Source organism: Tenebrio molitor, chromosome 4, assembly GCF_963966145.1.
Source record: "Tenebrio molitor chromosome 4, icTenMoli1.1, whole genome shotgun sequence".
NCBI classification, from domain to species: Eukaryota; Metazoa; Arthropoda; class Insecta; order Coleoptera; family Tenebrionidae; genus Tenebrio; species Tenebrio molitor.
Window position 1 is genome coordinate 679,308 of NC_091049.1, and position 12,347 is coordinate 691,654.

General features: G+C 41.1%; 2 protein-coding genes across 12 annotated transcripts in view; one reads left to right on the forward strand and one right to left on the reverse strand.

The window, feature by feature from the left end:
* The first annotated feature begins 97 nt into the window (after positions 1–97).
* Positions 98–2,639, forward strand: Septin1 (Septin 1). Its single transcript, XM_069044876.1, has 4 exons — positions 98–287; positions 393–585; positions 1,550–2,273; positions 2,323–2,639. Exons 1-4 carry the CDS (start codon positions 264–266, stop codon positions 2,447–2,449), a joined length of 1,068 nt encoding a protein of 355 aa, XP_068900977.1. The 5' UTR covers positions 98–263; the 3' UTR covers positions 2,450–2,639.
* Positions 2,640–4,875: 2,236 nt separating this feature from the next.
* Positions 4,876–12,347, reverse strand: part of ct (homeobox protein, cut) — an 82,558-nt gene continuing 75,086 nt past the window's right edge. For 8 of the 11 annotated variants that reach the window (XM_069044880.1, XM_069044877.1, XM_069044887.1 and 5 more), the window contains 3 exons: positions 9,694–10,036; positions 8,394–9,648; positions 4,876–7,503 (listed from right to left, as the gene is read on the reverse strand). In XM_069044880.1, the coding sequence (XP_068900981.1) occupies positions 6,265–7,503; positions 8,394–9,648; positions 9,694–10,036 (2,837 nt within the window). In that variant the 3' untranslated portion in view covers positions 4,876–6,264. The remainder of the gene's footprint in view (positions 7,504–8,393; positions 9,649–9,693; positions 10,037–12,347) is intronic. The other 3 variants (XM_069044881.1, XM_069044878.1, XM_069044888.1) reach the window with 1 other exon arrangement.

The following is a 12,347-nucleotide window of genomic DNA, read 5'->3' on the forward strand; positions in this document are numbered from 1 at the left end:
GGTGTGCGTATCTTTTACTGAAATTAATTTAAATTTGATTTTTTATAAACAGTTTTTGGTGGTTTTGTGTGGTTAGGTTGGCAGGACGAGAGGCCACACCTTATCTCGACCAATCAGATCATTCCTTCAGTGTAGTTTATTGTTTGATGTTTATAGTTTATAATAACCGGCTGTTGAAAAATTAACCGAAATTCCACTCTTTTCCTTAGTTTTTTAGGACTTAAATTTATATTAAAACCGAAATCTCAAATATTCGAATAAATATGTCTAGTGATTCAGTCAAAAATGTAAGTGTGTATCAATTATTTATTATCATATCAATATGGATAAGGATTTCCGTTGTTTACGGTATACTTACTGTATGTCCGGTTAACACGTAGACAATGTTCCAGTTTTCCAGTTTAGAAACCTCTGGATATGTAGGTTTTGCTAATCTGCCAAATCAAGTTCACCGAAAATCTGTGAAGAAGGGTTTTGAGTTTACATTGATGGTGGTGGGCGAGAGCGGTTTAGGAAAGTCCACACTCGTGAACGCTCTTTTTTTGACCGATTTGTATCCAGAAAGACAAGTTCCAGATGCCATAGGTATGCAGATTTGAAAAAAAATGTCAACATAACCTAAAAATTCCCAGGTAATGTTGCAGTTTAAGGTCCTGCTATTGCGCACGGAGAGCACTCCGTGTTCCGTACAATACTTCTCTATACATTGCGTTTTTTATTTCGCTGACATACAATTAAAATGGCTATGTTCAGTTCAAAAATGGACAAGTCAATTCATTTGAAATAGGCAACCAAACTTACAGATCCATGAATCCTGTGTTCAGTAAAATAAAAAATCACGATATGTACTACTTACACCGTTGCCAGATTTATTAAAGGTTGAACAGAATTTTATCCATTTTGTTCACATTTTTGTTCATGTTGTGTCTTTCAGTTTAATTTGTTTTTGCAAAAACTACAACAGTCACCCCGTCGAGACGTTTCTTCTGAATCAAATGCACTTTTTAGCTCACCTTAAAACGAAAAATTGAGCAAAAAAAGCGTCAGTTAGTGGAAAACATGTTACATAATTTGTTTTTTAATGAAGCGATTTTTTAAAAAACTGGGCTAGTCACCTTTTTACAAACAAATCAACAAATCGAACCAAAATGTACAGTCGCGAACAATAAATGTTGGTCGTCAAGGTCATTCTTTGACGCAATCAAAAATACTCCATTGTAAAACAGTCGTAAATATCATAACCTATCATCATGTTGTATGACATTAATTGTCAGTTTTTTCTCAATTTTTTGACACTTTGTTGACGTGGGCATAATCAGGCAGGGAAATTTTTTAAATTTGTGACAATCTAACCAAATTTTGAAATGACATTGACGCCCAAAATTTATTGCTCGCGACAGTACATGATCCAGAAAAGCCTGTTTACTTTTTAATAAATCTGGCAACGGTGTAAGTACATCAACAGAAGTAAGTATTGTGCGGGGCACGGAGCGCGCGCTATTAGGACCTTAAACTGCAACACATGATCTGCAACATTACCAATTTCCAGAAAAAATGAAACAAACTGTCAAACTTGAACCTTCAACTGTGGAAATTGAGGAACGCGGAGTCAAGCTGCGGCTCACGGTGGTGGACACGCCGGGTTACGGCGACGCCATCGACAACACAGACTCCTTTTCAGAAATTATCAAATACATAGATGACCAATTCGAGCGGTTTCTGCGCGACGAGTCGGGCCTCAACCGGAAAAACATCATGGACAACCGGATCCACTGTTGTTTCTACTTCATTTCTCCATTCGGACACGGTCTCAAGCCGCTAGACGTAGAATTCATGAAACAACTCCACAACAAAGTCAATATAGTGCCAGTAATCGCCAAGGCTGACGTTCTAACAAAAAAAGAAATGCAAAGACTGAAAAAGAAGGTGATGGACGAGATCCAAGAGCACGGCATCCGAATCTACTCGCTGCCCGAGTGCGATTCAGACGAGGATGAAGAGTACAAGGAGCAAGTGAGGCAATTGAAGCAAGCGGTGCCGTTCGCCGTGTGCGGCGCGAACACCTTGCTGGAGGTAAGAGGGAGGAAGGTGAGGGGGCGTTTGTACCCGTGGGGGGTGGTCGAAGTGGAAAACCCCGAACACTGTGATTTTATCAAGCTGAGGACTATGTTAATCACGCACATGCAGGATTTGCAAGAAATCACGCAACAAGTGCACTACGAAAATTACAGATCTGAACACTTAGCTAGGGGCGGCGTGTCGAAGCGCAACACGTGAGTCCGAAGTCGAACGAGTGAATTTGTATTGAGGGTTTCGTTGCAGGATTGTTGACGATAAGGGTGCTGCCACGAGTGATAGGGATAGAATACTCTTGGAGAAAGAAGCTGAACTGAAGCGGATGCAAGAGATGATCGCTGCGATGCAAGCAAAGATGCACCAACAGCAGTGATTCATCCTAGATATAACGTTTTTATATTTTTTTAACATTATTATCGACCCCGAATATTTTAAACTCGAATATTTTTGCAATTAGATTTTGCCAAAACAAATGTATTTCTTTCTATGTTAAGGTTTTTTTATCATAGCGTCTTGGTGTACTATAATTTCACATGTTAATAGACCATTTTGATAGAATGCCACATCATTTTTAAATTATTTTCTTTTAAATAAAAAGATTTTAATAGAGTACTCGCAAAACCGTTTCTGGACGTGTGATACACAAAATTTTTTGTGCCAACTGTTGCGAATATTTGTTAAATAAAAGTTAAAGCACCTGTTTTAATAATTGGTATTAGGGACATTTTTTGTGTTGGCAACATCGCTATTGTTACCACACGTTTATCAATTTTTTTTTTTTTTTGACGACATTTTCCTCAAACATTTGGTATAATACTCGTAGATACACCAGCTCATGGTCAAGAAGTCACTTAAAACGTAATTTTCGTTAATTGATTTTAGTAAAATATTGCTTCTTTGAGATTTGTATTATTGCGGGCAAAAAAAGTGGGACATCAACGTCATTGTCTTGACTTTTAATGTGAAATAACCTTTATGTGATTCTAACCCTACTTTGAATTGATTGACGTTGTCATTAGGTAAGTATTGTAGGTTGTAGGGAATGATTGTAAATAAGCGCGTAGTGAATATTTAATGCAAAGTCCCAATCAAAATCTACCTTTATCAAAAGAAGAGGGCATTTGGAAAAGTAAAATAGGAGTATAAAATCAATTTTTAAACTGTCAGCTAGAATAGTGTCAAAAAAATGACAATAAAGCTTGAACTACATCGAATTTTTCAAAACTGACAGAAATTTGATGTCCCACTTTTTTTGCCCGCAATAGTACGTTATTGTGAATAGAAAAACATTTTTAACGAGCCATGCACAGAATTAAGATGACGCTTGACAGAATCCTGATAACACATTCCACCCGAAACCGATGATAACTCAAAATCCCTACTTTTAGCCGAACTAAGCCGGCAATTCATGTGTTTTTGGACGATTTCGAGATCTATAAACTATCAAATTCCGGCCGGCGGCACAAAATAATTTTCTTTTAAATAAAGATTTTAAAAATTATTTGCCGCTTGACACTAGTGACATTCAACACTAAAGTCCCTAGAAGTTGTTTGGTGACTTTTCTGTCACTCTCAACTGTCAAATTTCGAATTTAAACTTGCGCTCGTTGGAAGCGTTACGACGGTTTGGTGTTTAAATAAAAATGTTTGTGGGGCCCGAAATGGCCACTAACGAAATTTGTATTCAATACGGACGACAGTTACACTATTTCCAGTTTACTTCGATTGAATTTTACGAAGATTGTACGTACAGATTTGGTAGTTTTCTTCAAACATATTTTCGATTTTAGTCCAGGAATTCGTCGAAGACACTGTTAAAAATGTCTTGAACACTTTCCAAGAAATGCTCATAAATAAATTTCCCTCCGATAAAAACACAATCGAACGTCAGATTCAGCTGCTGCAGGACCTCTTCATGAAGAAAGCAGAGAAACCTTTGCACAAATTTAAGGCAGATTTTGGTAACTTTTCGATCGAGTGTTGTTACAATTTTTGTTGTAGGAGACTTGTGACAAGATTTTTACGTTACCGACGAACATTTTGTTGCCCAGTCATGATCCAGCGGTTGCATCTGAGGAACTTGACCAATTAAAGAAAGAAGTCTACAATTTGGAACAAGAATATATTGAGGAGATTTACTATAAAGCCATTTTGAACAGAGAAGTAGAAAAATTTGAACATATCAGGCCTTTGTACGAGAAAACCAACGAAGTTCTTAAAAACGTCAAAAACATGCAGTGTAAGCCAGGTGAAAAAAGTCTTCGAGAGTTGTTCCAGGCGTTGGCGACGTGTGAAGAATGGTACTTGAATGAGAGTAATGGACACGATGCGGACAAATTCAACGTCGTTGATCACTTCCACTTGTTTAAAAGAGAAGATTGCGCAGTTTGATTGACAAAAAAGTGTTGAAAAACATCAAAATAGACGGAAAAAAATTATATTAAAGTGAGGTTGAGTGAGGTTTACTGATTGAGTGATTGGCCGCGTGGCGGCGTCTTAGTCTTACACGTGACAACAGCGCAATCAATCATAACCCCTTTTTTACTTTTACACGAACTACCAAAGGAAATGAAAATGTTATTTTGTTTGCAGTTTCTTTCGTTCGTTGCTTTTTAGTTTTTCGAGAGATGTCGAACAATTTTTGCTCGATATTTACATGTGAATATTTTTAAAAAAATTGTAAATAAAAAGTACATTAAAAAAATTGTGCATCTTTTTCTAAAAATTAAAAATATATATTTTTTGAAAGCTTTTGTCAGTCGAATTTTGTACTTTGGGGAGAAGTAATAAAACAAGTCATTAAATACAGTGAAATGTATAATTTAGAAATTTCAAAAGGAGGATGATATGATGTAAATATTTACAATACAGAAAAATTATCATCACTAATTAAAACGTTTGATAGTTTTCTACATTTTATAAAATATAATATGACAATAAAAAAACGTACTTGATAAAACAAACTTTCACGTATTTCGAATACTTAATAATAACTAACAAAGAAAAAAAAATAGAAAAGAATACATAGAAAGTTCATTTTATTTTGTGAAAACGATAAATAATATTTTTCTACTGCAAAAAAATCTATTACGACGCTATTCTACATGCAGTTATTTAAAAATGTGCATCATTTTATACATATTTTGCTAATAATGTCTCTCACTTAATTTTTTAAACATTTTTTGTAAGAGCAGAACATTACGTATTTATTTTAATAACTTTTTTTACAATGTGTATACATTGAATAATACAATGGAAGAATTACACAAATTTGTATATTGCCAAAAATATACATTTCTCGATTAATTATTAATTTTTCAATGGAAACGCTAAAATATTGCACAGGTGCCATATTTTATCGTCCTGGAAGAAAACAAGGATCAATAACATCATCATCAATCACTATTGTAATTTATCATTTAAATTCTTCTCTATTGGGTGGATTCGTATCTTAATACTTACAAGTAACGATATGCATTTTTATTTTTTATAACTTCTTTGCTCATGATTAATCCTAGAATTTATTTGGAAATTAAAGCTATGCATGAACAGACACATTTCCAGCCGGAGGATGAGATCAAAACCACCGGAAAAAAATAACAACAAACGCGGTACAGACGAAACTTTCAGGATGTGAAACGAGAAAGTCCGACCTCGTCGACTGGCCAAAACGAACGAAACATATCTGATGCCCTTATGGAAAGACTAGAGGAAAAACTGGGAGCAATTTCGGTCCTTACCACTAAACGTAATACACGTGCCTTATGTACAAAACATTTTTTTTGAAAAGAGTACGAAATTTCAACACTTATTGCAAATTTGGCCATCTTGGGGGTTGGAAAGCACACGTTTTCTTCAATTTAAATAATTATAGAACAAGCAAATATCACAATGTTCAAAACATTTTGCTTTGCAATAATAATCATAGCCGTCAATAATTTGGCTAAATATACAATAATTATGGTAACAGTCTTGTAATAACTACGAATTAAAAAAGGAGAGAACGAAAACAGTGCCTCGTTGGCAAGAAAAGCCTTAAATTTAACAAAAATGGTAAATATAATAATCACAATAAATAATAGGGGTAGGTAATGATTAGTTCGATATTCCGTGATTGCACTTAAATTTTATTATCTTACAGGAGAAGCTTCGTTCGTCGCGAAGTCCTTCGTCTTTTATCACTTTAGTTCAATAATCCCACCTCTCGTCTTCGGTTTCTTGTTTGTCCTCTTCTTGTTTGTCGGCTTCTTCCGACTGGTTTCGCGTTTCTTCCGTTTTGTCTTTGTCTTCGTTTTGATTCTGCGTCTCGTTGTCGTTGCTGATGGAGGAGGCGTCGCTCTGGTCGTCCTCGAACCGGTGGTCCAGGACCGGCGTCGGTTCCACCCGCACCGTCTCCTCGGAGTTCCTGCGGCCGTAGTCCTCCGTCTGCATGACGCAGACGCCGTTGATGATGACCTCGTCGCCGGTGGGCTTGTCCTTGTCGGTGTCCTGCCAGTCGGGGTTGACCCACTGGGGCGCCGCCGGTTTTCTCCGCGAGCTGCGGCCCTGGTTGACGGGCGCCTCCTTGGGCTCGGCCTTGAGCAGGCTGCCGGTGGAGAGGTTCGAGTCCTCGGAGCCGACGTTGCTCTCGACGTCGTCGTCGTCGTCGAAGTCGCCCGGTTCGCGCTTCAGCGAGGTCATGGACAGGTCCAGGCCGCTCATCTGCTCCTTGACGGCGCTGTTCAGCGCGGCCATGTCCACCTCGCCGGGGAGGAGGCCGCGCGAGATCAGCGCCGCCAGGTTGGTGTTGGCGGCGAGGTAGGGCGGGTAGGGGAGCGGCACGCCGCCCAGCCCCATGCGCTCCTTGGACAGCTCCAGCAGCCGCTGGTTGAGCAGCAGCCGGAACTGGACGGGGTCGAAGGGGCCCTGGCTGCCCGTCTGGTCGCGCGGCGGCACGTCCGAGGCCATCCCGTGGGGCACCTGCTGCTTCAGCCGCATGCGGTGGTTGTGGAACCAGTTGGTGATGGTGCGGCTCGACAGGCCCAGCTCGGACGCCAGGAACTCGATGGTGGCCACGTTGGGGTAGGGGTCGAGCGCGAACGCCAGCCGCAGCGCCTCCTTCTGCTCCTCGGAGAAGAGCACGCGCTGCTTCTTGGTGGGGCCGGGGCCCGGCGAGTTGGAATGGTAGAACTCAGACGTGTCGTTCGAGGAGGTGTCGGAGCTGTTGTCGTGCGCCCCGGGGCCGGACGACCGCCGCCGCTTGTTCGCCTCCCGGCGCTCGTTCTTCAGCGCCTGCAGGCGGTCGATGTTGTGCGCGTCGTTCAGCCACAGTTGCATTCGGATGAAGGGCTCCCTGCCCTTGATGCTCAGCATGTGCCAAGGCTTCGGCTTCGACAGAAGCTCGCTCACCGAGCCCTGGGACAACCCCAGCACGGCCTCCCCAAAAATCTACAACAACGACCACGATTTCTCTAATTATTCATCCAACTGCACCGATAATCGTCAAATTAAAATCAAATGTGTGAAAATTAAAATCGTAACAACTCATTAACGATTCAGTGAATTTATTTGACATTTTTGAAGGTAGGTAACAACTTTACCGACTTTTATTAATTTTGTCCATTTTTTGTTAAATACGTCCGATACACCCTCAAAGCATTACGTAAAGATAATCAAAGATCCAACACTTGTTGATTCATGTTGGTTAAACAATGAACAAAGCTCGCTCACCGAGCCCTGGGACAACCCCAGCACCGCTCCCCAAAAATCTACAACGACCACGATTTCTTTAATTATTCATCCAACTGCACCGATAATCGTCAAATAAAAATAAAATGTGTTAAAATCAAAATCGTAACAACTCATTAACGATTCAGCGAATTTATTTGACATTTTTTTATGACACCAGAAAAACGAAGGTAGGTAACAACTTTACCGACTTTTATTAATTTTGTCCACTTTTTGTTAAATACGTCCGATACATCCTCAAAGCATTACGTAAAGATAATCAAAGATTCAACACTTGTTGATTCTTGTTGCTTAAACAATTAACATCCCTGGCTATGCTATAATCCCATGTAGTAACCAGAAACGGTAGAAGTTGGCACGACTGAAACGACAGTTTAATTGTCAAATTGGGGGATACGGATCGCGAAAATTTAGATTGAACGTTATGTTGCGAAAAGCAAAAAAAATCCAATCGTGTGAATACGGTGTATGCAAGAAATAAAAAAGCTTAACCTAAATAACAATCAATTTCCCCCTAGACAGCGTTGCCAGTCATAATGTGCGGTGTTGGTTTGGTGTGTGTTTGACAAGTGACAGATGTCGGGTCTCACCTTTTGTCCGATGTTGTTGGCAAGCAGCGCCTCCTTGATCTTGGTGGTGATAACCTGCGTGTCGAGATCCTGCGTGAGCGCCGCCATTTCGTAGACGCTGGGCGACATGTGTTGGTGCATGTTCCTGAGACTCTGGTGCTGCCCCATGGGCGAGTGCGGTATCCCGTGCGGACTGGGATTGGACTTCTTCAGGTGGTCCGGGTTCTGGAGACTGATGGCGTGGTGGGGCGGCACTCCCGGGGGCGTGAGCAACATCGGCGGTGGCTGGGGGTTCTGGTTGAGCGGCGGCGGGCCGAGTTGGAGCGACGGCGGCAGCAGACTCTGCGTCTCCTGCATCTTGCTGATGATGCCGGCGGCGTCGTTCAGCATCTTGGGGGTGGGGGGCATCGGCTTGCCTATGGAGGCACCGGCGCCGCCGTAGCCCCCGGTGCGCATCAGCTTCTCGGGGGCAATCTTGTACTGGCTGGCTACGAGTTTGTGTACCGCGTTGTCGTCCTCCAGGAACATCTTCATGCGGATGAAGGGCTCGCGTCCCTTCTGCGTCAGCATGTGCCACGGCTTGGGCCGCGCCAGGAGGTCGCTCACCGACCCCTGCGACAGCCCCAGCACGGACTCGCCGAACAACCTCTGGCTTATCGAGTACTGGCTCAGCTGTTCTTTCACCTTCTTCACTATATCCTCGGTGTTGAGGTTGTTGTACTGGTCGAACTGCTGCTGCGTTATTGGAGGCAGCACCGCCTTGAGAGGGCGCTGGCTGGAGGTGTGGTGCGGCTGGGCGGGAGGTTGCGATATGAGCGAGTTCGTGATGGAAGCCATTCTTTGGAGGGGACTCGCCACCGCCGATCCGGAGAACTCGTCGCTGGGGGTCATCGCCGGGGGCAAGATCGCGTTGCCCAAAGGACTAGAAGCTGTGGAACCTCCCGACGGTTGGGTCCCAGGTTCGATTTTTGGCCTGACCAAGCTGAAAGCACTCCCGGAGTGTCTCAAAGCGTCTTCGTTCGGGTCTTTGGAGTCCTTGTCTTCGCCGTTGAGGAGTTTCTTGTCTTTGGGCAACGACAAGTCTTGGACGCCGCCGTTGGGTTGGTGCTGGGCCAAAGCTTGCTGCTGCAGCGCCAGCAACCCCAAATTCGGCATTTGGCCCGGGTTCGACTGGTTCAACTTGACTATCTCCCTGTGGTAGGCGTCGAGCGCCATCCTGATCTCCTCCTGGGTCCGGTCCATCTGTCCCCCAGTGAACAATTGCGGGAAGAACATACTACAAAGAGTTTACCATCTCTGAACACCCCTTCGTGCTACTCACCCCGGGAAGGCTTCTCTCGGGTTCCTCATGTCCTCCATCCTCCGCCCCATCAACTTGGCCAGCTCCTCCTGGTAGATCCTCACGACTTTTTCTTGTGGAATGTCATCGTTTTCGTACTTCTTGAGTCTTCGGTTCTGCGACGAGTCCTTCGAGAAGGGACTGAGACATTGGTTGTGCGGCGACTTCGAGTCGTCGTTGCTGTGACTGTCTTCGGTGTTGTGCGACTTCAGCTGTTGGAACTGGCTGGCTTCGCTCAAGATGTGCGCTATTCTCTCCTCCGTCAGATCGTTTTCCGGACGGCCGAACGTTGGCATTCCTGTATCTTTGCCTGAGGAAAAATTGTCTGTAAGGGAGGAGGGGTACACAGTCTTAATGATTGCAGATTTTGCTAACGCCATTAGCAAAACACAAACAAAATACAAATTCGACCAGAACCTGGCACAGATCATCCTCTTACACCCCAAGTCCCGCTCGTTTCACCAAAGCAATCCTAACAACATTTTTTCCACAAATAAAAAGTGTCTATAAAAGAACGTAGGGATATCAAGAGTCTTGTAGAATTCGACTATAAAGTCTGTTTCAATTCTAAATTTCCGCCAACATTGCATTCTACGTTAGAAATACAACCGGCAACACTGTTTGATGAACAATGCGTCAGGTTGCATTTGTGAGGTTATCATTTTCTGTGTCTGTCAATTTCCGTTTCTACAACTCAAGACTACTTAACTCGGCTGCCAACCTTTTTATCTGTTTGAAACATTTTACTAGATCATTTTTCATTTTAGCGTCAAGTAAATTATAGTAAATTCAAAAAACTCCTGGACTGTCAAAATTACATTTTAAATAAAATGCTTGTTTTGATTGTACTTGGATATAAAAAATTTTCGCTAGAATGTACCCACGTCAAAATCTAGTTACAAAATATATTTAGGTTATGTTTCTTTTTAAATCATTGAACTAAAAGTGTTTTGAACACTTGCAGCGAAATGCAGCAACTAAAAAACTGGAGCAATTTGATAAAGTTTATAAAAAAACACAAAGACAAAGAGGTGACACACGACAAACTGAAAACAGGTAAACTATTTGAGTCAGATTCCGCCAAGATATTATGGGTGAAACATCTCTAATACTCATCATGGTTAATCAGTCAGCTTTAATTAGGTTTTCACAATGCAAGATACTGTTTTTCTACATAGTAGGGTAAAATCAGAAACATTTTTATTGAAGATATTGCTTTATAATATAATAATTTGTGATGGCCCTCTTCTCTTGCGTCAATAGAACAATAGAACTTTCCATTTCAACCTTTTTACAAAATATGAAAATATACTTAAATAATTTTGCAATTTATTTGACACTGTCAATTTAAACAAATGACTAGTTTGAAAAATCAAAAAATCATAGATACCGACCGGGCAATATGAAAATAACTACATATTTAGTGATTTAACCAACCTAAAAACTGCAATTTTGATAGTCCAGATGTTTTTTGAATGGACTTTATAAGTATTTGATTTTTGTCGTTCTGTTAGGTACTCTCGTTTCAAAAATAAATTACTCCCTAGGATTTAGGGATATTCGTTACTAGGTTGCCATAAATTTGGTTAGGTTGGAGGCTATGTGGTTTCTGGTGACAAACAAGAGATATCCTAAAAATGCAAGACCGCAAATTAATTGTAACAGTTGCAAATGACTAATTTCTCGCTAAGTGATAGATGATTTTTCGTTTCACAATCAATTTTGGTTACTGGCGGCATATTTATTTGGATTTAATCTCTCAATTCAAAGTAACCAACCTTAGGCATTCAAAATAACTTTTGAAAATTCTAGTTACACACAGTATATTGTGGTACCAAATAGAAAAATTGAGGTTATGTATAGGTATAAATAAGTCCATTAATGACAGGTTTTTAATAAAGATTGTTGTAAGATGAAAAGTAATTGGAATATAGAAAAACTGAAGAAAATCACAAGCAAAACAACTAAGATTTGATAATTTTACATTTGACAGTTGACATCTGATTTGAGGGCTTCAATGAACAATCATTCGGAGAGTCCGACGAGGTGAAAGCGTTCGATTTGCACAAAACACTTGAAAGATTGAAGTGAGGAGTGTTCGATTTGAGATTTGGTGAGTTTTGCTTCCGGTGATGCCGACAATGAAATTATAGATTATTTGTGTGGAGTCTTCAAGGTCCAATTAAAATCTCGTTACGGTGGTTTTCTGTCAGATCTGGTTGTCCTGTCGTGAGTTGGAACAGAACAATACAAAGAAATCTTCGAACTGGCAATTAGGCTAACTGTATTAAAATTGATACGTTGACATATGCAATTGCTCACATCTTGTCGACATTAAAGCATCCGTTATTGTCTGTACAAGTTGACAATATTACACTATTCTTGTACCATCACGAAGCGAGACCGGACCTGGGAGTTCACATTCCCATGAAAAATACGAAATGAGCAGCGACGACGACTAATTATTATTTGCTACGAGTCTCTCTCTCTTGCTGGAAGTTTTTATTATTATATAAATACAGATGTACAACGTCGTAAATGCTGCCATTAAACTGTCGTCTTCTGTCACACGGTATAGAAAAGCCCGTTACACTTTATTCAAGAGACAATCGTAATTTCGTTTTAACAACTAGAAA